This window comes from Camponotus floridanus, unplaced genomic scaffold, assembly GCF_003227725.1.
Source record: "Camponotus floridanus strain SB8 unplaced genomic scaffold, Cflo_v7.5 scaffold1, whole genome shotgun sequence".
Taxonomy (NCBI): Eukaryota; Metazoa; Arthropoda; class Insecta; order Hymenoptera; family Formicidae; genus Camponotus; species Camponotus floridanus.
This window is the reverse complement of record NW_020229214.1, coordinates 7901394-7927653: the sequence shown is the minus strand read 5'-3', so window position 1 is coordinate 7927653 and position 26260 is coordinate 7901394. Positions and strand designations below refer to the sequence as shown.

At 37.3% G+C, this 26260-nt stretch overlaps 5 protein-coding genes across 11 annotated transcripts in view; 2 read left to right on the top strand and 3 right to left on the bottom strand.

Annotated features, from left to right (window-relative positions):
- LOC105251337 (kelch domain-containing protein 10 homolog) lies at positions 1-2606 on the bottom strand. The gene is made up of 4 exons (XM_025408143.1): positions 1727-2606; positions 1239-1472; positions 540-884; positions 1-449 (listed from the first exon to the last, which is right to left on the bottom strand). The coding sequence occupies exons 1-4, from the start codon at positions 2165-2167 to the stop codon at positions 273-275; spliced, it is 1197 nt and encodes a 398-aa protein (XP_025263928.1). The 5' UTR covers positions 2168-2606; the 3' UTR covers positions 1-272.
- A 715-nt stretch (positions 2607-3321) lies between these two features.
- Positions 3322-6459, top strand: LOC105251335 (exosome complex component rrp45). Of its 2 annotated transcripts, none has more exons than XM_011258058.3 (9): positions 3322-3496; positions 3784-3878; positions 3957-4179; positions 4262-4479; positions 4658-4885; positions 5153-5277; positions 5624-5706; positions 5827-5935; positions 6324-6459. In XM_011258058.3, the coding sequence occupies exons 2-9, from the start codon at positions 3856-3858 to the stop codon at positions 6338-6340; spliced, it is 1026 nt and encodes a 341-aa protein (XP_011256360.1). In that variant the 5' UTR covers positions 3322-3496; positions 3784-3855; the 3' UTR covers positions 6341-6459. The 2 variants fall into 2 exon arrangements, with proteins under 2 accessions (XP_011256360.1, XP_011256359.1); XM_011258057.3 differs by having other exon boundaries at positions 3344-3648.
- Positions 6408-9362, bottom strand: LOC105251336 (alkylated DNA repair protein alkB homolog 8). The gene is made up of 8 exons (XM_011258059.3): positions 9316-9362; positions 8925-9134; positions 8611-8842; positions 8408-8530; positions 8125-8328; positions 7368-7750; positions 7143-7298; positions 6408-6999 (listed from the first exon to the last, which is right to left on the bottom strand). The coding sequence occupies exons 2-8, from the start codon at positions 9063-9065 to the stop codon at positions 6424-6426; spliced, it is 1815 nt and encodes a 604-aa protein (XP_011256361.2). The 5' UTR covers positions 9066-9134; positions 9316-9362; the 3' UTR covers positions 6408-6423.
- A 70-nt stretch (positions 9363-9432) lies between these two features.
- Positions 9433-11175, top strand: LOC105251332 (WD repeat-containing protein 61). The gene is made up of 8 exons (XM_011258051.3): positions 9433-9600; positions 9691-9800; positions 9875-10044; positions 10114-10352; positions 10412-10505; positions 10587-10680; positions 10765-10936; positions 11040-11175. Exons 1-8 carry the CDS (start codon positions 9598-9600, stop codon positions 11139-11141), a joined length of 984 nt encoding a protein of 327 aa, XP_011256353.1. The 5' UTR covers positions 9433-9597; the 3' UTR covers positions 11142-11175.
- Positions 11145-26260, bottom strand: part of LOC105251334 — a 36674-nt gene continuing 21558 nt past the window's right edge. For all 6 annotated transcript variants that reach the window (XM_011258055.3, XM_011258054.3, XM_025406873.1 and 3 more), the window contains 8 exons: positions 22558-22941; positions 21057-21251; positions 18056-20799; positions 17799-17890; positions 17616-17720; positions 17462-17537; positions 17144-17387; positions 11145-17059 (listed from right to left, as the gene is read on the bottom strand). In XM_011258055.3, coding sequence (XP_011256357.1) covers positions 12794-17059; positions 17144-17387; positions 17462-17537; positions 17616-17720; positions 17799-17890; positions 18056-20799; positions 21057-21251; positions 22558-22941 — 8106 coding nt within the window. In that variant the 3' untranslated portion in view covers positions 11145-12793. The remainder of the gene's footprint in view (positions 17060-17143; positions 17388-17461; positions 17538-17615; positions 17721-17798; positions 17891-18055; positions 20800-21056; positions 21252-22557; positions 22942-26260) is intronic.

Here is a 26260-nt window from a genome sequence, read left to right as displayed (position 1 = left end):
GAAAGAGAAAAAATCTATTATCTTGTGGTGTTTTTAGCACATTATTATACCACAAATAATAATAGAATTATAAAATTATTCATATCTTTGTGCCATTACATGACAGATCGTAAAAAGATAGAATTGTAAAAAAAGCGTAGTAAATAAGCCAGATATATCAATAAATATCGAATAAAAATGATCGAAGCGTAATTACCGTTGTAAAGTGCATAGAGAAAGATTTGAGAAAAATGATCCAAAGATTCGAAAAGCGTTAGAATAACTGATAGCGTTCACCAGTCGTAAAAATCGAATCTTTGTACGAATTTCAAGGGTATACCAATATGAAGTAATATATCCGGCGAACAGTCCCTCAATTTCGGATAATAATAATTTAATGCTTGCCAGCAAATCTCGGATAGTTTGGGAATTGTAAGCCAAGCGGAATAAACCGCATTTGTTCTTTGCACCTGCAATGATAAAATTATTATATACTTTCTCAAGCAAAAATATACATATTTAACACCTAAATATCTCTTTATCTGGGAAACAATAATAACCTTGTTGTTCACTTTCACTATACCGCCAAATATGTACATGCGACCCTCCGGAATCAGCGCAGCCGAATGAAAGTACACTGGACACGGTAAGCTGCATTCTTTTAAATGTGTCCATTGCAGCGTGCTGAGATTGAGCCGCCAAACATCAGAAAATACCCAGTCACCATTATAGCCGCCCGATATGACAACTGAAGTGGTACCAGTTCTTTCGTCCGTATATTGAACGGAACCGTGACAGCGTCGCGGTGCCGGTACTCGCGGCAGTGTGGCAACAGTCTCATCACTATCACCGTGCGTATTCAATATCCTCCATCTGTTGGTCTCCAAGTCAAATGCCGGTATTTTCTAAAATATTTTATTACGTGTGAATATATTTTTAATTATATGATATAAAATATAAATTATTATATTTTCACTTATATTCAATTTGATATACATTATGTATAAAATATCATCAACATATAGAAAAATTATATTACAAAGAAATACTAAATTTGTGTTATGTAGAAAATAATTCTTGCTGCACAAAAAACCAAATAATGACAATACATATCATATTTTTTAACATATAACATATTAATAAATAAATATTATATAAAAAGAGTAGTTAGTACACTTGAGACAGTATGTGTCTTCTAAATGAAATATTAATATATTGGTTCACTCACAGAAAAGCCATTAATATATTGGTTCACTCACAGAAAAGCCAAAGGATTCTGTCGAGGTACCACCACCCAAGACATAAATCATCTTGCCATCAAAGGCGAGCTCATGTCTATATCTTCCATGTGGCTCTGATTCATCCCTTCCAGAGCAAACATACACTGTTTCCCAGATACCATTTTTCAGGTCAAACCGATGAATGTCACAGGTATATTCGTAACCAGTAGTACCACCGACTGTATAGAGATAGGAACCATGATATACGAGGGCCTGTTCATAGAAATATATAACAATAAATAAATAAAAAATGCATAGAAATATAATAGATGATGAATAAATTAAATTCTAATTTAATATTTATATTAAATTTTACATTCATATTTTAATTTCTAATTCTACCCTGAAAACAAAGAGTTTCAAGTTGAGTCGGCGCATTAACTAATCAGTTATAAAACTATTTATATATATTTACAATCAGTACAGACTCCAATTAATTTGATCTCTGTTCTCTTTCGATGAATTACCTGTCCGTACTGGGGCTCAGGCAGCTCGCCTGTGGCCGGTACTATCTTCATCGTGCCATCGTTTACATTGCAGACGTACAGCTGATTGCTGCAACTCTCGCCGAAGGGCACGCCGGTGCCGCCGTACACCATCAACGCATTGCCGCTTAATATCACCGCGTTCGATGCCAACTCGTTCGGCATGTTTTCCTGGCCGGGCAGTCGCTTCCACCGCTCGCTCACCAGGTTGAAGCGCCATAGCTCCTTGAATAGCGGCTTGCTGGCTACCCACGTCTGATCGTCGCGCATGTCCGGGTCGGTATCGGAGATGCACGGATTGAAGCCGCCATAAGAATACAGATTTCGATAATCGCATGCGATTCGGTGACCGCTACGCGCCTTCGGACGTTCCGGCCCGTTCGCCGCGTGCTCCATGAACACGAATGGTTTAAATTTGTACATGTTTCTTCGTCTCTTTACACCTTATTATTTATTGAATTATATAGATATATATATATTTATATATGTATATCGCGTTACTACAACGAGGACTGCAGTTGCGAAAGCTCAATCTAAGATTAGATCGTGTATTACTTCTCGGCCGCGCGTTGCAGCCATTTCTAACCTCAAAATGTGGGACCTAACCTTTGCGCGAGCTGTCACCGATGAGCCTCGTCTTTTGACGACTTCTGTTTTATTGGCACGATACTTGCGAGTCAGTTCTCTGAATATTCTCCGGAAAAGGGTCATCGGCCGTTTCTTATTGGCTGTTTCCTTTTTCCGCGATAAATACAATACTTCCTCTTTGAATTACATACTACAAAATTGCTATATATGTAATAGACGATTATAAACTAGATTATGGCTGCGTTCTGATATAAACTGTCAGTTCTGAAAATCTATAATATATGTAACGTAAACTATAGATTTTCAGTACTGGCAGTAAATATCGGAACACAACCTATATTGGCTGAGTTCAGCAGAAAAAGCTGCTTTACAATTGTTGTAAAATTCGTGAGCCTGATTGGTGTATGCTCTTAATTTTGGCTGAATCTAAGAGTATACACCAATCAGATTCACGAATTTTACACAGTTGCAAAGCAGCTTTTCCTGTTGAACGCAGCCAATGAGTGCGTTTCATTTCACGTGTAAAGGCTATAGCCAAAGCACACACTTTCCATAAGTCCCGATCTACAATAGGTAATTTAAGCCCTAAGCCTTAAGAAATTGACCAATCACAGTCAAGTATGAAGAGAATACTCGACTGTGATTGGACAATTTCTTAAGGTTTAGGGCTTAAATTATCTATTGTAGACCCGGCGACATAATAGTAAAGGCCATTCTACAATGGCCGTAACATAAGGTTGTAAGGCGTAAGACTCAAAAAATTGACCAATCACAGTCGAGTATTCTCTTAATACTTGACTGTGATTGGTCAATTTCTTGAGTCTTAGGCCCAGTTCCACGATCCAGTTAATCCGAGTTTAACCAATGGTTGACGCTACTTTTTAGCGTCAATGAAATTGCACCTTAAGCGCATACCATAAGAAAATTGATTGGTTCATTTTCTTATGCATATACTTGGGGATCAATCAATTTCCTTATGCCTATGATTACGCGCTTATGCAAAAGTGTGTGCTGCGGTCTATAGAGTGAAAGAAAGCATGTTTGTCTCTTTCTAACTTATGCACTAGTGCACTAGCAGTGCAGCTGAAAAGAACAGATCCATATATGCCAAGACCCAAGACCTGCCGAAACCTGCCAAGTTTGAACCACATTATGTGATTATAGGTTATCATAAACAAATCGAATAATAAATTGTTTCTATGTAACATTGTAAAAATTTTAATCTATTATTGAATAATATATTTGAGAAAATGAGGGAAGTCCCGCTCACAAATTGCGAACGAAATTTTGTAAACAAATGTATAGAAGAGGAAACGGTATATGTATACTTCTTTTATTTTGAATTTGCTGAATAGTTTTAATTAAAAAAAAAAATATATATATATATAAGTTTTATTATAATTTTTACAAAATTAGATATAAAAATTATATTTTAAAACATTATCTCACAGAGATTAGATGGCAGAAGATTATTACAGCCGCGTCCAGTAAAGATTTATTTTGGTTCTAAATGGGGATGTTGCATGGTATCTCTTGGACATACTAAGTAAATTTTATTTGTCGATATATAAATCATTTCTCTTTTCAAATGTAATTAAAACATTGATGAAGAATCTCTTTACAGAGCAATAGCACAAGTGTCATGTGACATACGACAACCAAAAACATTTCGTCCTAATGAAGGCACAATATATATAAATGTTGAGCTTGCTCCATTAGCAGCGCAGCATTTTGAAAGTGGCAGACAATCTGAAGCTGCTATATTGATCAGTAGACAGTTGGAAAAGTGTTTCAAAGATTCAAAGTGCGTAGACTTGGAATCTCTCTGTATTGTAGCGGATAAAAAGGTTACTGCATACAAATATTTGATGTTAAATATTGTGTAGCATATGTTTATATTTTATATATATATTTTATTTTTTTATTCAGGTGTGGAGCTTGAGAATTGATATTAATATCATAAATCATGATGGAAATCTGATCGATTGTGCCTCTATAGCGGTACTTGCTGCTCTCATGCATTTTCACAGGCCAGATGTTACTTCCACTGGCGAGGAAATTATTATACATCCAGCATCCGAGAAAGATTTTCTTCCATTAACATTGTTTCACTATCCAGTTTGTGTATCTTTTATAACTTTTGAAAAGTTAGTGAGACAATCTAAAATTATATACTCTTTAAATTTTTATAAATATGTATTTTTATAAATATGTATTTATAAATATATTCAAAATCACATTAAAGTATTTAGCCTTTTTTTGAGAGATAGAGATAAGATTTTTTATATATTCATGTGAATAATGCAACATCTTTCTAAATTTCAGTGGTAATACCATAATGGATCCAACATACATAGAAGAAAGAGTTGGTGTTGCTGAACTTACTCTTGGTATGAACTCTTACAGAGAACTCTGCAGTTTACATTTCGATTATTTAACGAAAACCATGACAGTTGAAGATGTTATATCTGCTGTTTCTAATCACGCGGCAAATTATGCTACTAAATTAGTGCAAGATATTAAAGAGGCGGTAGCTAAAGATGTACAATCACGGTATGAATATTATATATATAATCTTAAATTTATAATTTTTTTAAAAATATTTTTTTAAAATATAAAATTTAAATAATGATAGTAGTTTGAAATACAATTTATATTAAATAAGTTTATGTAAAACAGTAAATCATCACAAACAATTATGATCCAATAGATTAATCCAATGACTTATTTTGTAATTGAATAATAAAAAGACAAAAAGGCAAATTTTTTTTTAATTAAAATTGATTTGTAATATTTAAAAAAATATATTTTATGTTTAAGATACAAAAAAGATGATAGTGATACAAGTCGATTTAAAGAGAGCATTCAAACGAATAAGATTACAACAATGATAAGTGATCATATTAGTATTAAATTGCAAAAATGGGATGAAACTATGATAGAAGGTATATTTTTATCTAATTACATTTTTTATTATTTCATATATAATTAAAATTACAAATAAAAAGATTCAATTGATTTTATACTTGTATATTATAAAACAAAATATAAATTGATATAATTGTTTTCATTAAATTAATATTAAATTAAGATGATTAAAAATTAAATTAATTTTAGATATTTAATTTCAATGTATCTTTATTTTAAGCTTCTCAATTTAATTTAAAAATTAGTTGATAATGTATAGAATGTGTATTATTTTAATTTGTATTATTATATAATGTATAGAGTGTATATTATTTTAATTTGTATTATTTATATTTATTTTAATTTAATGACAAAAAAAAATAGATCATGCGGAAATAGAAAATAACAACAAGAGTTGCATTATAAAACACGAAGAAGGATCTGCTGAATTAATATCTGTTTTTGATGTAAGTAAAATGATAAAGAAAACTTAATATTAAAAAAGCTTCTCTATTAATTATTTTCTTATTTGTTTAATCGCCAATTTATTATTATGAATCATGATAATTTTCTTAATATTTTTGCAGGATTCAATTAATAAAGAAGAAAGTTTTAACAGTACATATGACTCAGATTCGGACAATCAATGCCTGGAATTATCGAATCCGGAAAAGAAACACATAATTATAGATTTAGGTATTATGAACGATATATCAATATTTTTTTCAAAAAGAAAAATGAAAGCTATTATTGAGTCAACAATAAACGCGATAAACAAAAGTTGATTTAAACATCAAAAAGATTAACGTTTATACGATTAAATATATAGAATGATTTTTTATTTAAAATTTTTTTTAACTCGAATAATATAAATTAAATTAAATTAAAATTATTAATGTATGTCATATAATATCATATGATTATTATTAATATTCTAGTTTGTTTCATTTTTCTTTGTCTTGATTGATTCTGGATTTTAAAGAATTTATATAAAACTTTTAAAATGAAGGAAAAAATATGCAATGATAGTAAAACTTCATAAATATTCAAGTATTTGTAAATCATATTTTTTTACTTATTTCAGTGGACGATAGCGACTAAATTCAACGATAAGAAAGAGAGATGTATACTAAATAAATTTAAAAAATTAAACGTGTTAAAATATGTTAAAAAATCTATCATTTTTATTTCATGATGTCTATACATTTCTCCAGAATGACGCACCAATTACCTTGATCATAGTAGACTTCCTTAATTATAGCTGCGGACACCTCCGTACATAATTTTGCAAGCTCGCCTTCCTGAAATACATGATAATATCTCAGGAAACGTTCGCCGCTCTTCTTTTTCCAAGGAACCAACATGTCACTGTGAGCAAAATTCGTTCTGTTTTCGTGAACTGGTAATGTTGAGCCACATTCAGAAATTCTCTCGCGACTGATTTCCTTCTGGCCAATCTTTTCGGTCTCGTCCTTGTTTTTTTTGCCGTATTTCAGATAGGACGAATCTGTAGAATCCTTGCGCTGCTCTTTCGCCCACACATAAATCAAGCATTTTCCTGTTGGTCTCAATACTCGAACCATCTCGGAAATAGCGCGTCGTCTCCGTTCCCGAGTAGACAAATGATGAATCACTGCGATACTGATCACTGCATCCACGGAATTGTCTCTGTATGGCAAATATAAACAGTCGCATTGGAGAACTTCAAAGCCTCGCTTGCGACATATATCCGTCAGTCCGGAACTACGATCACATCCCATCTGAAATGATCCTTAAAGTTAATAGTTTGTTTTAATAAGAAATAATGCTAACTACAATGCGTATTTTATTTCATTCTTTTAGCTATCTATACGTATGTGTATTCTAATTGATAAAGTATTAAAAATAATTTAAATAATAATACTTTATATATATTTCGATCTCCACAAAGATATTTGCCATTGCCACAGCCCACATCCAACAATAATGTACCCTCTTCCAAACTTCCGAGAAACTTGGATACATTAGGCCACTGTTTGTGTCGTGTCTCATTAAAGTGATTAGATATTTCCTCATAAACCTGAGAAAACAATTCCAGTATAATGATAAAAAGAAATACTTTCATAAATTTCAGCTGTAATACATGTACCTTATGTACATATGAATCTTCCAGTCCTGATGCTGTTTTGGCATCAACGAAAGCAGCGGTATCGTATTTATTATCACAGTATTCTTTGAAGGTGCAGCAACAATCACCTCGTCGCACCTTCCTAAAAGTGAAAGAAATTCTGATGCCACGTTCCTTCGTTGTGGTTCCGTTCTCCGTCTCAATTACATCATTATGACGGGAACAGATGCCGTGTGTCCACGCATATCTTGCCTCTCCTGTCATGATCAACAAAGATCTAGCTGGTAAGAACACATTGATATTCTGATTTTCCTTCTTGAAGTTCATGATACACGCAGAACCCAGTGACAAAGACAGTATTGTATCTTCAAAGACGCTATGTGTGTCAATGTGTGGTGGTATACCTTGAATTGTAAAATTAGAAATTTTAATGATATAGCTTATTATTCAAATCAGTCTATAAATTTGAGCATATTTACAAAAATTACTCATCATAAGAAATTTTTATTGTCTTTTTAAATGAAGTAGTTACACTAATGATATGAATTATTAGTCTACTTAATTTAATGATTCTAGCGTATAATTAATTTTTTTAATAATTATATAAAATATAAAATTAAATTTGTAATGTGAATTATGAATTAAAGAACTATAATCAATATTGGAAGAATTTAAACAAAGAAAAAATTGAAATATTATTTATTCACTTTGTTTAAAAATTCCTAAAAAATAGGTATATAAAACTTATGAACTGAGGCATGTTAGTATGAGTTGTTACCTTGTCCAGGTAGATATTTATTAATAGTCAATTGATCATATTTATATTTATGATTGTGTTTGTTGAATAGAGTCTGCAGAAATTCATAATCTTGTGGAATCGGCGCGATTGGATCGTCAGGATTCACTATATTTGTACCATATTCAAACTCATATCCAAAATGTTTCACTTGTCTATGTTTCAACTGAAGTGATGTGACAGATTCTGCAACAGCATATATTTTGTGCTTTTTTTCAAATTATATTTCATTAACTATATTTTTGAATTGTATTCTATATTTTACCACATTCATCCCAATTGAGTGTCCTTAATAAAGTTTCTTCTTGTTTCTTTGTTATAAAATTCTCTATTAATGTAAGACCAGGTGGAAATGTAGAATTAGACATAACATTATCTGTGCTAGGAACTAAAAGAAAACATCATTATGTTATTAAACTATTTTAACTCTTCCTCTTTCTAGAATACTTCTATTATAATATTGTATACCGGTTTCAGTATAGCATACATATAATGGACCATTTTGGCCTGGCAGTTTAATACGTCCATGAATATAATTATATACACAAGTCGCATCTTCCTTTGAATTGCATGTTATGAAGCAGTATGATTTGCCTGTTGGCATTATCAAAGTATACTTGGAAATCAATGCATCTAATACGCATTGCAATGTTTCCCTTTTAATACCGGTAACTAAACCACCATTACATATCATCAAGTACTGTAAAATAAAATATTAAGCTTAATGGTCTCGAGAATAAAACTTTCCATTGAAATAACACTGATTGATTATTGATATTTACCTGTGTGGGTTGACAGGAGCATTTAATGTTCATATCTCTAAGTAATCTGTGATGAGCACGTTTCTGTTTACGTAAACTTTTTTTATTGTTCTTTTCTTTAAGATCTTCAATTGTAAGGTTTGTTTCGTCGCTCGAAGACATAATTCTCGATACTTAAACATCTCATGAAAAAAATGATTTCATGTCTTACCTTGGTATTTCATTAAAATACTGTAAAAAGAAAAAGTTAATTATTCTACTTCATAATATATATCTTTCACTTATAGATATAATATTCAAAATAATAAAAGAGATAAATAAAAATTTTTAAGTCTTTTAAAACTTTTTTCATACATAATACATCAATTATTTACGATTCGTGTGATTTAATTATAAAGATTAAAATACATACATCCCTTGACATCTCTTAACTTTTTCGCTATAAAACTTATCGTATATCGGTGACCAAGTGTGCTTTAGCGATTCATACTAAATCAACTAGATGTCGTATGTATAGCGATCAGGTGATGGATACGAAGGCAGTAAAAGATTTGGAGGCATTTTTTGCTTAACCATATCACAAACATTTTATATGTAAATATTCTAAAATTTGCATAATATATATTATATGGATTAAAGTGCGTCCGGAAGAAGTTTATACGCTCCATTTTAATAAATATTTATTTGTCCTAAAATGGTGAGAATAGAAAAGAGCTGTATCTCTTATCATCTGTGTTTATCACCGGTTCTTTCCCTTTTTCACTACTTTGTTTTTCGTCTTTTTCAGTATTCTTTAACTCACAAAACAGAAAATGCACACGAGGACAGTATATGGACTTGTGCATGGGGTTGTCCAAAGAGGAAGAAGGATGTTCAACCAGATAATGAAGATTCACGGTATAATTAAAGCATTTTCTTAATTTGTTGTTTAATGAAAGAATGCTTTTTTAAACTGTAATATTACTTGCCAGAGATTCTATACGATCCAATGAAGATGAAATTGCAGAATATTTAGTAACAGGTTCTGTAGATGACACAGTAAAGGTATGGGAGCTGAGAAATGGAGCTTTGAAGATGAAACATAAGTTAACTGGGCATTCCTTAGGAGTAGTATCCATAGCTGTCAGCTCGGATGGCTCAAGTAAATGAATTAAATTATTATCCCTTGAAATATTAATTTTTAAATTTATATGTTATTGTGAATTTGTAGAATGTGCTTCTAGTTCCCTTGATTCAAGTTTAAAATTGTGGGACTTGCAATCTGGAGACAAACTATCAAGCATTGAAGTTGGTCCAGTAGATATTTGGACCGTTGTCTTTTCTCCGGACGATAAATTTATCGTTTCTGGCAGTCATGCTGGTAAAATACATTTATATGGAACTGAAAGTGGTAAACAAGAACAAACATTAGATACAAGAGGTGGAAAATTTACACTGAGTGTTGCTTATGTAAGTCATTTAAGTAAATTATATGTCGTGAAACTTTTGTACATGGAATTGTATTTCAGAGCCCTGATGGTAAATATATTGCAAGCGGCGCGATAGACGGGATTATTAATATTTTTGATGTTGCATATGGAAAAGTTTTGCGTACATTAGAAGGTAGATACAAAAAATTCCAATATATTATAAAGATTATTATCAAGATATAGAATATTTTCTCATCAAATTTATATTATGCAGGTCATGCAATGCCTATTAGGTCTTTGTGTTTCTCGCCAGATTCTCAGCTTCTCCTTACAGCATCTGATGATGGACATATGAAGTTGTATGACGTGTAAGAAAATTAAAAATGTATAAATATTGTATTTATATATTAAAATAAATTCATTATTAATATTTTATATTTATTTTTATTTAGTAAGGATGCAAATCTAGCAGGAACAATGTCGGGTCATGCTTCTTGGGTACTCGGCGTGTCTTTTTCACCAGACAGTCAGCAATTTGCATCAAGCAGTTCAGATCATACAGTCAAGATCTGGGAATTAGCACAAAGACAGTGTCTGCATACATTTCATGAACATAAAGATCAGGTATGTTTTCTAAAATAATTTTTAGGCGAAATATATATTTAATGTTAATTTTTTTTAAGATTTTAATACAGATACAGAGATAATTTTTTTTATGGATGTATAGGTATGGGCAGTAAAATATAATCCACAACGAAATAACGTAATCGCATCGGTATCTGAAGATAAATCCATTAATTTGTATGAATGTCCGATATATGATAAGTAATATTGTAAGGATAATAAATATTTTTTATTTGTGCTACATTGTTTATTCTTTAATAGTTGCAGACAATCGATGACATATCTCTTCAGAGTTTACGATAAAAAAGGGGATATTCTTAGCTATAAATTTTATTGTACTGCAAGTAATTTACAAACTATAGATATTTGCCGAATTTAAAGCACAAAACAAGAGTTCTTAAAACCTAGAATGGAAATAACGTTATAAAAAATTACAATAATCTCATGGTGTACAGACCAAATGTTTTAAGAAACAACGCAAAGATACCCTGATATGATTCCAAGTTGGCGGGGTTAAATCTAATTAACTCGAACTGGAACAGGGCAAAACTTTTTACAGAAAAAACTTCTTAATTAAAAATTAAATATATACTTCTGATTCACATGCCAAATAATCTCTCCTTCCAATAAGAATTCGACAACGATTCCCGCAGAAGGAAAATTGACACGATAAAGAAAATTAAGAAAATTAAAAAAAAAAAGAAAAATATTTTACACGTCTATATCAAAGTCTCCGATTGAAAGACAAAACAATATTAAATAATAAAGGTATAGTATCTTTTTGATTTCAAAAACCTATGAATAATCTAGTTGTACAGATATGTGTGTGATCTGTACACCTTTTTCATATATTTATCCTCGAAGAAATAACAATATGTCCATTTAATAAAGTCACTCAGAAACGAAACGAATATCCGCGATATAGTATACGTGATGAAAATAGAATGTATTACCTGTAGACTAGAAACTTAAGATAATGCTTATAAAATTTTTTATCTTGTTATTATAATCCCAGTTTTAGCGAACTACTTTAGACCGCTCTACGTTCACACAGTCGATACAAACGGTACTACCTCGTTACGATTAAGCTTCGGTCGAAGATGCTCGAGCTTATTCCAGATCTTCATTGCCCTACTTATCAGTCTTCAAAAAGTAATTAGACTTTGCATCCGTTTGAGAGGGAAAGAATCGGTTAGTATGATGGAAACAAAATACAGATTGCCGGGTCTTCTTCCCCGCGTACACGTTTTTTCTCATTCGCATACGAAGATGTACAGCGATGTATCACCAGCGCATCGTACACAGATTTAAACACGTACTACTAAAACTTTCTACATTCTTCACTCGCGTTTTTTTTTTCGATATATATATACAAAATTGAATAAATAACCGATCCAGAATCATCGCTATGCACTATGGATTTTCGACTGTGGTTCTCTTTTCTTTCAAACTCGGAATTATTCTATATTATCATGTATATATACAACAGATAAAATGGACACAGGAATGGTCTTAGGATTTCCCGCTAATATTTCACACGGTTTTTGCCGGTATCGAAGAAATTGGCATCGCGATGCTTATGCATACACAATATATCATGGATAGTATTATCATATGACTATTCTTTTTATTCCGCATAAAATGCTGAAGGATCTGTACGCGCGTCTCGACGCCGTACAACGAGACAAAAGAAAATGATTAAAATTATCTACTCATAAAATGCATATCACATGTGACGAATGTACGTGGGCAAACATATAGAAGCAAGCGAATGTACAATGACTAGCTTGGAACGAAGAGAGGAGGCGATTATTACAGAACTTATGCGCTTCATTTAGGGGGATCGTCCCCACTCTCCTATACCGTCGTCACCCTGGCGGATCCTGTGACTATCTCCGCGTGGCAATCCGTCACCTCGAATTTACCTTGATCCTCGTCCGACCTAGGTTTGGCCGCTTGCGATGGAATGTCTGGCTTTGGATTGTAGTTGAAGGGCGGCACGATTGCCGAAGCTGGTGTCCGCACGCCGTTTTCCGCTGCCGTTGCCGGATCTACTCGGATGAAGGAGCCGAGCCTGGATATCCTCTTGGTGGGATCCGTCTCCGTTCCGAACTCGGCGCTCTGTTGCTTTCTCATGGTCACCACGCTGTCGCCCAGTTGCGTCGTCTCGCGCTTGTACGATTCGGACGATTTCACCGGGATCTTGCAAGGTGCCTCGTTGGCATTCATGCCCGTCAAGTCGCAGGAGTTTCTGTACTTGGGGCCAACAAGTCCTACTTGCGTATCTAGGACTGGTGGTCTGGACTTGGATTTGTAGGGTGACGTTTCGACGCTATTGTCCTCCTGGGAGATTCCCTCAAACGTAGAACTGCGAAACAATTTGTACGCCGGTGGCTTACTGAATGTCGTAGCGGTAATGGGTGCAGCGTCTACTTCGGTAGTACTATTGGCTGGCCTTATCCATTGCCTGGTGTCTGGTTTCTCGAAACGCTGCTTGTTCTTAGTCTCCTCGACCTTCTTCCAGAGACTTGCAATCTTGCTTGTTGCTTCCTTTGCCAGTTTACGATTTTGCACGCCCATAGATGAATTGGCGGCTATGCTAGAATTGCTATTGGATCGCTGTCCGAGAGAATCAACCTTTCGGAAAGTTTTGTCGTTCTGGGACGCATTACCATTAAGGACTTTCGGTGGCGTAATTATCTTTCCAGAGGACATCTTCTTCGGCGCCAATAGTCCTTTAGGCGATTGTATTTTTTCAGAACTGTTGGCCGTCATTTTCGGCTGATACGCTTGATGCGCTTTCACAGAGATCTTAGATTTTCCCGTCGCCGGATATATCTTTGACGAAGAGCTTTTAATTGGTTTGGCGATCTTCGTCTTTACTGGAGAAGCAGACGCAGAATGCACTGTTGGAATGTTCTCCACTTCAGGTTCATCCTTTGTAAAGGTTCCTTGACGTTCTAACGGCTTCGGAGCTTCTGGTAATCTACTATCGTTTTGGTAATTCGATGAGCAGGCCGGAGGTGTACTGTAACGTTTAGTAGATTTTGTGAAAGTCAAAGAGGATCCCTTTTGAGGTACGGAGGCCCTTTTAGACATAGTCGCCAAGTTTCGCGTCTTTTTATCCGCGTCCGCGACAAATGGAGTTCGCTTTGGACTCGTGTTGGATTTCGGAGAATCTTTCGTAGCGGTCAAACTATTCTGTCGCAAAGTGGTGACTCTGGTAGCTCTGACAATGGGCGAGGTATTGCTACGACCTATGGGTATCCCGCTGGTAAGATTGACTTGCTTCAACGGCGACGATTGCGGCGTTGGTTTTCGCGTTATTGGGTTCGAATAAAGCGCCTTCCTTCGTCCTCGAATCGCCTTTGGGCTTTCCGGCTCAGATTTATCCGTTGCATTGGAATCCACGCTCGGATCTCGACCTGGCATTCCCGGCTTAATTATTCGTGGCCTCTTTGTCTCTCTTGGTTCCTTTTCCTCATCGCAGTTGGACTCTTCATCGCTACCTGATTCAATCGGATCTGCTGAGCCCAGATCCTCACGAGTGATTTTCATGTACTCGGCTTCTGCCTCTTCATGATCAATATTTGTTGCGAGAGTTTGTGCGTTGTCAGCTTGTTGAGTGCTCATCAATTTCTTCGAAAGTCCGTTTACAAAGCGCATTCTTAAATTATGATCCAACTCAGAATCATGCGACGTCAAATTGACGGTTTCGCAACGCAAAATATCATCTCCGTTAGTTTTATTTGATTCATTCAGTGTGTTTAATACGATAGTGGCATTCTGCTCTAACATCGTTTGAATCTCCTCATGATATTCTTGCGCATTTATTTGTTCTTCTTCTGCTGCATTGGTGTTCGAAACGGAATTATGCTCGACCTCTTTGAACATGGTTTCCGAATCGTTCAACGTCCTTGTGCGATATCGTTCTTTATTCTCTTGAGAATTCCCGCGTTTTTTCCTCAACGCTCTGCACATAGGTAACTTGGTGAGCGTGGGAATAGAGGATTTATTGGGAGACGTGGATTCTTGTTTTTCGACGGAATTCCTAGCCGAAACTAAGTCTTGCACTTCATTAGTTTGAGTTAAATTCAGATCCGGGAAGGGATTCTCCAGTACTTGTGTCTGAAATCTCGCTCTATTTTCTTGCCTGCGTTGTTTTGGCGTTAGTTTCGAAAAGGGAGAGTATTTTTCACGTGGAATTTTATCACCCTCCTCATTGTTGCAAGTACCATCCTGCTTTCGGCGTTCTTCCTGTTCCTTCTTAACAATCTCCGCAGCGATAGTATAAGTCTTATATCTCTCTTTCGTCAAGTTCCGTTTTTGCTTTGGGGTCAAATGAGTCTTCAGATGCGGGCGCCGTTTCGGCGTCGATTCTGCCGAGCTGCTGACGCAGTATTCGGACGAAATCGGAGTGACCGCCTCGTCGGTATCATTTTCTGCCTCATCGATCACTTCCGCCACGATCGAATGCACCACTTCATCAGTGTGCAGTTCCGTTTCTATGCACAGAGTGTCGCTACACAGAGTATCAGTAGTCGCCTCCATTGTGGACTCGTCCATTTCGCTCACCTCATTAAATAAGGACGGCGGATTGATGTTCTCCAAACATTCACTCAGACTGTTGTTTGCGCTGCTCTGCATACCCTCGGCGTAACGCATACACGTCATGGATAATACATTGGCGACCGGCTTTAGCATCTCGAACACCGCCGGATCACTACCAGTGAGACTGTGCGAATCCTGCTCCTTCGAGTCTGCGATCTCCGATGTGATGCTGGCTACGCTGACCATGCTATTTTCCATGTCGCCCACATCTGGCAATTCATCCATCATGGATGGCGGTTTAACATTCTCCAGATGCGAGCTGGTACACTCGTTTAGCAGATTCTCCAAACTGGATGTGTGACTCTGACTTTGACCTAACGCTCGTTTAGCTACTACGCCGAGCGGTAGAGACTTTTTTCGCACATTGCGAGGATCGGCGGAACATCTTGTTGAAACCGGTGGTAAAGATGTGCTATAACACCTGTCCCGGTTGACGAATGTTTCGCTGTTGTCAGCGGAGCCAGCGTAGCTCGCGGTCAATGATAATAAACTTCCCATCGAGGACGGCGGTTTGATCGCCTCGAGATCAATAGACGTCAAACTCGTCGTCTCGAGTTCGTTCTGATTATTCACCTCTGCATCGACAGCTTCCGCCAGTTTAATGGCCTCACGTTGAATGATTTTCGATTCTGTCATGGCGGTCTGTTCGTTATTTTCGACTTGCGCATTGTTCTCTAGTACGTTAGTACGCTGATCTTCTTGTGCATCGCTGTTGAACGAAGCGACCAGCGGTGCACTTATACTGATGCTGGGGAAAGAAACATCGTTGGGAGAATCCTCGTTCCACGTGTCGCATGTCAAGCTCTGTTTCATTGTGCTGGAATCTCTCTCGCGTATGGCTTCAGTTTGTTGAACTAACGTTGCCGTCAATCGATCCAACGAAGCAATCATAGCGTCGGGATCTCTCTGTCGTCTATATGTCTCTTCTTTTATGTGCTTTTCTGCGCTTTCGCGATGCAAAACATCCGAAGTCCTTACAATTTCAAATGGTGCTTCCGGTTTTCCATCCATGTTGCCATCAATCTCGGAGAGTTCCTCGGAAATATGATTTCTTCCTTTTATGAAGTCTATTTGTTTATTGTATAATTCTAGCTGCGTTTTAACGTACTCTGCATTACTTGGATTGATGGCGATGTTGCTTTCGGATTTTATACTAGGTTGAATACACAATTCTAGAAGAGCATGCTCGGATTGCTCGACAGAGTCAATCGATTCACTACTTTCGGAATCTTTAGTAAATGATTGCTTCATTGATGGAATGTCCGTTGGAATCTGATCATCGACCGTTGCCTCGTCCATTGGTGTAATGCAGTCTTTTTCAACTGTATTCCGCTCATCATTTTCACTAAAGTTATTGGATACATTCTTACTTAAGAACATGTCAGGTTTCTGTAATACAGTTATCGCTGAGAAATTATTTTCAAAATTATCATCATTTACTATTGTCATGGCTGAAGCATTATTTGGTTTCTCAATATTGTACATGTATTCGTGATTCATATTTGTCATCACCTAGAAAAAAATGATATCGCAATTTAAAATATAATTAAAATAAAAACCGACATAGCAGAAAGTCTGAAAAAAGAATGATCTTACTGTAGCTGCTTCCATTTGAATATTTTCTTCGTTATCCTTCTTGTCTCTATTTTTCTCTGATAAGTCACTGCCAGCTGTGGTTTCACGAGATTCCGCATATTTTATATTAAATAATGAAGTATCAGATTCTACAGTTCCATTATGTTCGACTTGATCTAGAGCGAGACTAGTTTGATATCGAGTCAGATTACTTTCTGATCGAGGAAGTTTCTCGAGATTATTCCCTATGAAGGAATGCCTATGCCTAAAAAAATTTACAAAATAATAATACAATTGCTAATATTTTTTAATAATCTCATTAATATTTTATAATTTTACCTATTATTTTGCATTCCAATATTAATGCAAGCGGCTAATAGATCCTCGTCATCTTCATCTCCGTCACTAACTTGATCTGGATATATTCGGAAAGATTTTTTACGTTTATTGGATCGTCAGAATTTTTTTAATTTCACGAGATTAGATTACTTACATCCTGAATCGTTATTAGCAGTCTTCAAAGCAGTATTATTGCCAGATTCAGAGAATTCAACATCACTCGACGGTTTATTTATTTTACAATCATTTGATTTGGAGTCTGTAAATTTGTATTGTTTACGACAAAATTATTTAAATTATAAAAAATAGGAACTGTACTCTAAATATATTAAATTACCTATACTAATAATCCTAGAACTGGACTCTGCATCGTGATCATCATTATATTCAGAGCTTCCTAATACCATCGAAATCGGTGTCGTTCTTACACTATGCAAATATTAACAAAAATGTTAACAAAAGATGTTAACGAAAATTCTAATTTGATACGTATATAACAATTCAAGCTTATAATGTGATTAGAATTAATCAAATTTATTTATATTTTATATATAAATATGAAATAATTATTTAGAAATTAAAATATAATTATACCTTGAATGGTTTTGGATGGATACGTCTTCTTGAATCGTTTTGATTTGCTTGCCTAAATCTTCCTCAAGGTACGGTAATGAGTGATTTGTACTCTCGTCATCCGTAAGATGCGTTGCGCCTCGCAAATTCAACGGTGTCACCGATTCGGCGAAGTCATTCAATTTTGGCACGTCCGTCAAGGACGACGCTTTGCATTCACCATGATCCTCGGCATGCCTCACCTTATATCGTTCTGATAACTTTTTTGACGGGTTTCTCATACGACTATCGTCCTGCAGATCCGAAGCGGAAGTAGCTCTGGACGAATTTAAGGACGCCTCACGTGGCGTTCCCTCCGTATAATAAGTTCTTATCGTGTCCTCGTGCAGAAGTCCCTGATCGTTGGCCGAGAAAAAGCCGGAGTGTTGCTTCTCGTCCTCTATAGTTTGCTCGCCATAGCGCAGACTGTAATCGGTCGGCTGATCTAAATCCGTTTCGGCATAATCGCCGAACAGGTTATTGTCCGGATCGATTGTAGGCGATATCGCTTTCTGAATGTTGTTCAGGGTGTCGTGTTGCCGTAACAGAGCCTTCTCCGCGTAGACGTTGCTAAAAGTTGCGTTTTCTTTCATAGGAGAAATATCACGCAAATAAGAAACCTGCTTCGAGCTATCGATAGCTTTCGCGGTTGTTCGTCGATAATCCGACTTGGCGCACACGGTCGGTTCAGCTTCCTCGGAGACACTGGATTGACTGCCGGCTTTGGACGAAGACGACGCGCTCTGATCGATCAGGGACATGTTGTTCTCGATGGAAGAGTGTAATGAGGTCTGAGATGGTTCTTGATTCGGTGCTGTAGCCCACGATATAGTAGAATTCGTGCATCTCAGTTCGTTCACGTCAAAGCCATCGGATGGTCTCAGTCGTTCAGGTATAGCATTCTTGTAACGCAAGGTATATTTTCTCTCGGATGAAGTGGCTTTTGTATGAGTATCGCCGCACGCACCCTCGAATCCAACCGCGGAATGAAGCGATGAAGATTGCTGCTTCATCTGCGAATCGGTAGGTGATGAACCATTCAGAACGTGACGATTCACTCTCTCGAACATTGTGTCGGAGTGCGTGCTCGTCACTGAACGCATAGAATCTCTACTCTCGCTTCTGGCGACTCCATTACACTTGACGGTAGACGTGCTGGGCTGACTGTGTAACTGATAAGTGCGCAGACCATGGGTATTGATGCCGAGGAAACTATGATCGAGTTTGAATGTGAACTTGTCGTCTTTGTTGATCGGCGATGTACTCGGTTCAATGTTGTCGCAAGTCTCGGCTAGATTCTGATCGATTTCTTGCTCTAGAGCCCGTTGTCTGCGAGCAGCTAGACTTGGCAGGGTCGATAATCCAAGTCCTCGCGCGGTGGAATCCAAATGAACGAGATTATTACAACCGGGTCTAGCGCTCAATAGATTCTTCAAGGCCGCGCTAGAACCCATCGAGATCATCTTATGCTTGGAATGGACGAGACTACGCAACATCGGCACAGCTCCCAGATCCCAAAGGAGACGCTGATCCTGAGGACACCTCGCGGATAGATTCCAGAGTGCTCCGCAGGCGTTGCTGACCACGGTCAAACTGGGTGATCTTAACTGCTGCAGGAGAACCTGCAAGCAACCTCTCTCCCTCACGATAGCTCGATAATCTTCTCGCACTGCCACGTGACTCGACACGTTCCTAAGGATACCGCCGGCGTTCTCGACTATCGCGAGCGTCTTGGACGGCGCTTTATAGCTCAGCATGTCGACGAGAAAAGCCAGTGCGCCATCTACGGCGCATATATCCACTTTATTTGTGCTGCAATGAGCTGAAAGATTCCACAAAGCGGATAGTATAGATTTCAGAGTGGATTCTTTGCGACCTTCCATGGCGGCTTTCATTAGACCCGTCACCGCTCCTACTTCTCTCAGGGTCTGCTTACTGCTGCTGTCGGCGCGCCAGGACAAGTTTCTCAAAACACTCGCCGTCACTTGTCTAAGATCGTCGCTAGGACTTTTCAGCTGCGATACCAAAGCCTTCATAAATTCCTTGAAGGAGCAGAGTAGCGCCTTGTTGTTGCCGTCGCCGAAAGTCAAGTTGGTCAATGCCATTCCTGCATATCGTCGCAACGTGATGCAGTTCTGGTCGTCGCTCTCGCTACCGTGCGCCAAGTGATCCATCTCGATGAGTTCCGCGACCGCGTGAAGACCACCCAGTTGACACATGGCGTGACGGTGAGCCTCGTCGAAGGACAATTTCATGAGCGCGGCTATCGTTGCTGCGGGATGTCCTCTCTCCAGGTCATCCATGGACTGACCTCTTTCCAAGGACATTCTTAGACTCTGACAATAATCGCGCAGCTGTTCGAGGAACCGAAGCACCCGCGCCTCACGACGACCGGCTCTCTCGTCACTCTTGGCGTGCACCACGTTGTGCAATGCTTGCATAGCTCTGTCCCGCGTATCTGGATCCTGTCTGGGCGCGTGAATCAACTGCACGAGCAGAGGCAGGCATCCGGATTGCCTCATCACCAGACAGCTATCTAAAGAAGTACTCATGGAAAGCAGAGTGGTGCTCATGTCATCCCGACCGTTCTTCTCTAGCATTCCCAACAGGTTGTAAACCACGTCTACCTTGGCACCCAGTCGTCGGTGGCCTTGCAATTCCACGGAGTGGCTGTCAAGACCCGCGGAATTTGAAGATGACGAGAAACTCATCACGCTGGCCACGTCCTGCTCGCAGATACATATTTCATGTTGCGTTTATACTTTGTTAAATAATTGCGCAAGTATTTAATTAAATTTTTATATATCTAATATGCCTCTTCTTGGGATCTCTTTATACAGGATGTTTGAGAACCATCGGTTCCTGTCTCTTTAACATGTCTCTTTAGAATGTCGCAAAAGGACACGCAATGGTTTCTCGACACCCCGTACATGCGAGAGATGGCAAACGCAACATAATACACCGTTATAATCGTTCAACTTACATTGTGCGCAGCGAGTGATGTGCTCTGCTGGGCCGGAAAGCCAATCTGCTGATTAGCCCATACGTCTCTTCTGATGGGCCACGTTCCGCGGTACGAAGACGGCAGCCTGTGGTTGGGCAGAGAGATGCTATCTTGCTTAGTTTCCTCCTCGCTACTGCCATCCTCGTTGTAACGTTTACTTCTCCTCAAGTAGAACTGTAACGTGAAAGATTTCCTCCTTCAGATTCGTTCATATCGATAATACAATAAATTTCTCGCGTGATTCCATCGACAAATATTTGCTTTCTCAACAGTCTTTATCTTCAGAATCAATAAACCAATGTCATTTTATCTAGCCATTTTACCTGCTAATCGATTCGATAACTGATAGTCTTTTGAAAACGTCCAGCGAAGTATATCGTTATATAAGAGAAGCATTGTTTATTTGTCGATATATCGTTAGTTCTACTTGAACGATTAACGTTCGAACAAGTTTTACATCTGTAAAAGCATCAATTCCCTGTGAATCGAGTAGCGTACACAAGAGGAACGTGCCGTGCATCGTGCTTGGAGCTTGAAATTTTCAACACGTGCGCAAGTGCGGATGAATAGGGATCCTCGGAGAGATGCCGCACAGCGGAGGGTGACGACTTAAAGGGCAGACCCGAGCGAAAGAGAAAGGACGGAGCGATAGACCCGGGGAGAGGGAAGAGAGGAAATGCACGTATACGTGCGGGAGAACGAGTGAGACGAGAACGGCGGATAGACGGAGACGGAAGGTGAGGGTTCCGTAAAATCAATACGCGGTACGTTAGTGAAGGTGTATATACTCGTGCGCCACAAGCACAAGGCAGGCAATTCGTGTATCAAGGCAGTGGTTTTCAACCTTTGTCCCTTTCGCAGAGGTAAACTCGTAACGAAATCAACTATCTCGACTTACATTGCGTATCTAGCGTGTAATTCCTAAATATTCGGAACCGAAGTTACATTTGTATGGATATTAAATAGAGAAATGTATTTTTATAACAGGGAATATTTATAATAGAAAATATTTATAATGGAGAGAAAAATTTATAATTAAAAGATTACGATCTTTTTATATAATCCCGGTTGGATTGACAACTAATAATGATACTAATAATATTTCTTGCAATTTTCTGCTATTTTCCCTCTTAGCTTGAAGAACGTTTCACGCTCAGCAATTTTAATTATTCTCGTTGCTGCAGATTTTATTAAACTCTGAAAGTTGACATGTTAGCAGTCTAAATAGAACGACATGCGTCAATATTAATATCGACGCAAACAAACAATACACGTAAACCGTTCTAGCCAGACAATCAGAATTGATCCGCGACAAACACTACCATCGCGTATGTAAAGCGACGAGTTTCAATTTTAAGGAACACGTAATCCATCGGCGGATCAAAGTTTCTAAACGAGTATAAATATCTTTCTGTCGCACGAATGTAACAAATTTTTTTCCAAGACCAAACTAGCTGAAGAAAAAGGAAGAGAACGCTACCTCGGGACTCGGCGTCGACGAGCGTCGCTCGTCCTCCTCCTTGGCCTCCGGCTCCATGGCATCCTCCTTACTGGTCTCAGCGACGAGAGGAGGACCCGGGTAGATCCGTCTCGGCGCGACGGCATCGACGGCGCCCTTCTTCGCACATCTCTGCGTGACGGGGTTGAAGGACGCTGCTGTTGTGGCTACTGCTGCTGCGGCGGCGGCGGCGACGACGGCGTCAGCGGCCGACTCCAGCCTGCGCGATGCCAGGGGCGGCGGCGACTGCCGTCTCTGGGCACCCCACGCGCCGCCGACGCCTTCCACCCCGACGCTCGCCGCCGAACCGCACAGCACGCGGCCCTCCGTCGCGCGCAATCTGTCTCGCCGGATATCCGCGTTCTCCTGGAAAGAGAGAAAAGAAGAGGAAGAGGATGCGTACGTTAATCGCGGAAGTGAAAATCGTGCTGAAAATAATGAACTTGTACAAGCTCGCTCGAAAGAAATTTCCTCGTGGACGAATTTATAAATCGAAAAACTTTGTAAAAATGTAAAATAGCGCTCTGTTCCTGATTCGCTGATAGACATTGGTATCTTCCTAAGGAAAGAGGAAAAAAAGAGAAGGATGTGCGGAAATCGCACCGTAAGAAAATAATAAGTTTACCGCAAATGCAGTTCGAGATTTTTGGATAAATTTTCTGAATAAATTTCTTATGAAATTCGAAATAAATTCGAGAGAAATAAAATAATTGAATTAAAAATCCCATAAATATCTGTTATTTTATTTGAAAAAAATAAATAAAAATAATATAATAAATAATAGTAATAAATAAGAATAAAAAAAATAAACTCGCGTTTAAAAAATTTAATTCGTAAATTTAAAAAAAATTTATATGATATGTTTATTTTAATTTGATTTTTTCTTAATGAAACTATCAACCGATAAGCTTATAGTTGATGTGAAAAAAGATTAATACAGTGTATATACAAATCTACTATTTCTTGCTTATTCACTATTTAATAAGAATGACATGTAGGTGGAAATGAAAGAAGATTAGGTTGATTATCATATCTGAAGCCATTATGCACAATAGAATCAAATGCATCCAGTATTCGTAATTAAGTGACTTAATCTCGACAGATTTATTAGCGAATAAATTACTTGATTCAACGCCGGTTCTGATTGGTTTGTGTTACTTGCATCAAAGATGTAATATTCTCCCGTTAGTGAAAGCGCAATAACGATTAGAGTCATCATTTATGAGCTTGAAGGTATAGAAGCGTCATGGTGTGTATTTAGAATAGAATTTGCGCTACTTGAAGATTCTAAGGTCAAAATTTAAAGAGATATAAATATATGCTGCACCAATATATTATCTTAATAAAGAGAATTCTAATGTGCATCTTATATCGTTAGAAAAATCTTCACATAAGTAAGAAATCGTGAAACGGCGATGAGCTGCGATGTATGTATCAATTAGAATTGCAGTCGCACTGTGTGCACCGCACCGTTAATTAGCGTGCTACTTGTGGTATAATTGCTTGCGCAATTATGCGAAGGCAGGGCGTTTTATCGTATCGCAGCCATATATTTCATGCCAATTTCTAAAAGCATTTCAATATACGCGGAGAAATCTTGAATTTACACCGAGAAATATCGTTGTAAAAATAATGCAACATATGAACGAGAAATATAAATAAAATAGAGCTGTAGCGTGTAAATATGTGTGCTGATTATAATAAAATCAGGAAATTATTGAAAAATTATAAATGTATTTTAAATTGTATATAATTTACGCGTTATGCTGTATTATAAACGTAATAAAAATTGAATTCTGATCAGAGAATATCAATATCGAAATCTAAGATTATTAATAGTATACCACATAGTGCTATCGTGTCTATTATTTACAGCGAATGATTAGGCTTGCTATCTGGACCTAGGCTAGGCTAGTGATACCTCTTCATTCTAATATCTAAATGGATTCCAAAGAGCTATATAATAAATAGGATATAATAAATAGCTCTTCTAAAGAGCTAGATAATAAATACGTGAAAATAAAAACCTGCATCTCCTTTTGCGTGAGTGATTAAAAGCACGTTGAACTCCAAGAATAAGCAAAAGCATGCGCATTTCTCCGCTATTTATAATAAATACTTTCACTGTTTTCTCCGGCATTCAGATAAAATTGCACGCAATTTTCCGAAATGGCAGACAGATTTTAGACGAGGCTGTCAATATAACGATTAAGAACATGACTTGGATGAATCTACATACGTAGCTCTCGCTACTTCTTCATCTGTCAAACTTGCCACACGTGGCTTCGCATGTGATTATACACTTCGCATTAAAGCAATAATCTTTACTCCGAGATGAATAATCAAGATGCGGCTAAATCCTACCTGTTAAATCGCAAAGACGGAAACTTAATAAGACGAGGTAAGAATCTATTTAGCTTTCTCCGTTCCCTTTCTCCCGCGAGCTCATTAACCGGCGACCGTAAACTTGGCGATCGGCAAGATATGTTCGTCTTTAAGTAAATAAAAATTGACGTCCCATGACAGTTGCGAGGCATGTCCACGAGATTGACAGATAACGAAATGGACCGCTTTATCGTTGCGATTTGCTGAAGCGCCGTCAGATCAGGTAAGCGGAATTCGGCTCGTTGAAACAAGCACCGAGGTTGATGATGCATCGAGATAAGAGGGCCGTTTAAGAGGAACGGATCCGACAGTTTAATCATTTCGTAATTGGCGAATGACTCACTCAATTGCGATCGCGCCGGATAGATAGCTGCGTTTGCGACGATGCTGCGCTAGTTCCTTTGTGTTATTTTTATTTTATAACCCGACGCGAATTATCATTATTACATCGTATTCCAATTGATAATGACACAGTATCTTTTTCAGGCATTTAATAATATTTAATAATGATACTTTGTCGTATGCGACCGATGTGCATCATAAAATGCCTGAAAAAAATACTGTTATCAGTTAGAAATGATAAAAATTTTCCGAAAGATATCAATTATTTTAGAAGACGTGATAAATTAATGTTTTCTCTTGAAATGACGATGATTATATTGTTTACATAGGATGACGTTATGATGAAACGATATTGTGGGCCACGAATTTTATTTTCGACACGACCAAGGAGGCGAGGAAGTGTATTTTGGTCACATAGTTTGTGCGCATAAACTTCACGAACGTCTTCCACGCTCGAAGGTATCCTTTTGTCTTTGTGCATGTTATCTAAGACCGCGTTAAATAAGCGCTTCCGTTCGAGAATCTAGACAAGTGTTATGTGTTTTCGCAGGCGCAGTTTACTCCTCGCCTCGATTTCAATTTTAATTATAGAAAATCGGCAAAGTGAATTATGCGTTATATCACCGCCGACATTAAAACGATGTATTATATAAAATTAAAATTTACATGAATTTTTAGCTTAAATTAAAATCCTAATTTTAATTAAGATATAAAAAAATTTTAATTGTGAAGATAAAAATTTAAAAAAATAATAATTAATAAATAATTAAAAAACATGATATTCAAACAATTTTGAACATTATATTAGGAGGAGAATTTATGATTATATTAATTATATATGTTTTAATTAATTGCGCATTTAAACGCAATTTAAATCAGCGAGGTATGAACCGTTTATTTCGAAAATGATCTATGCCCACTTTTTTGATTTATTAGAAAATTTTGCATTTTAAATTTT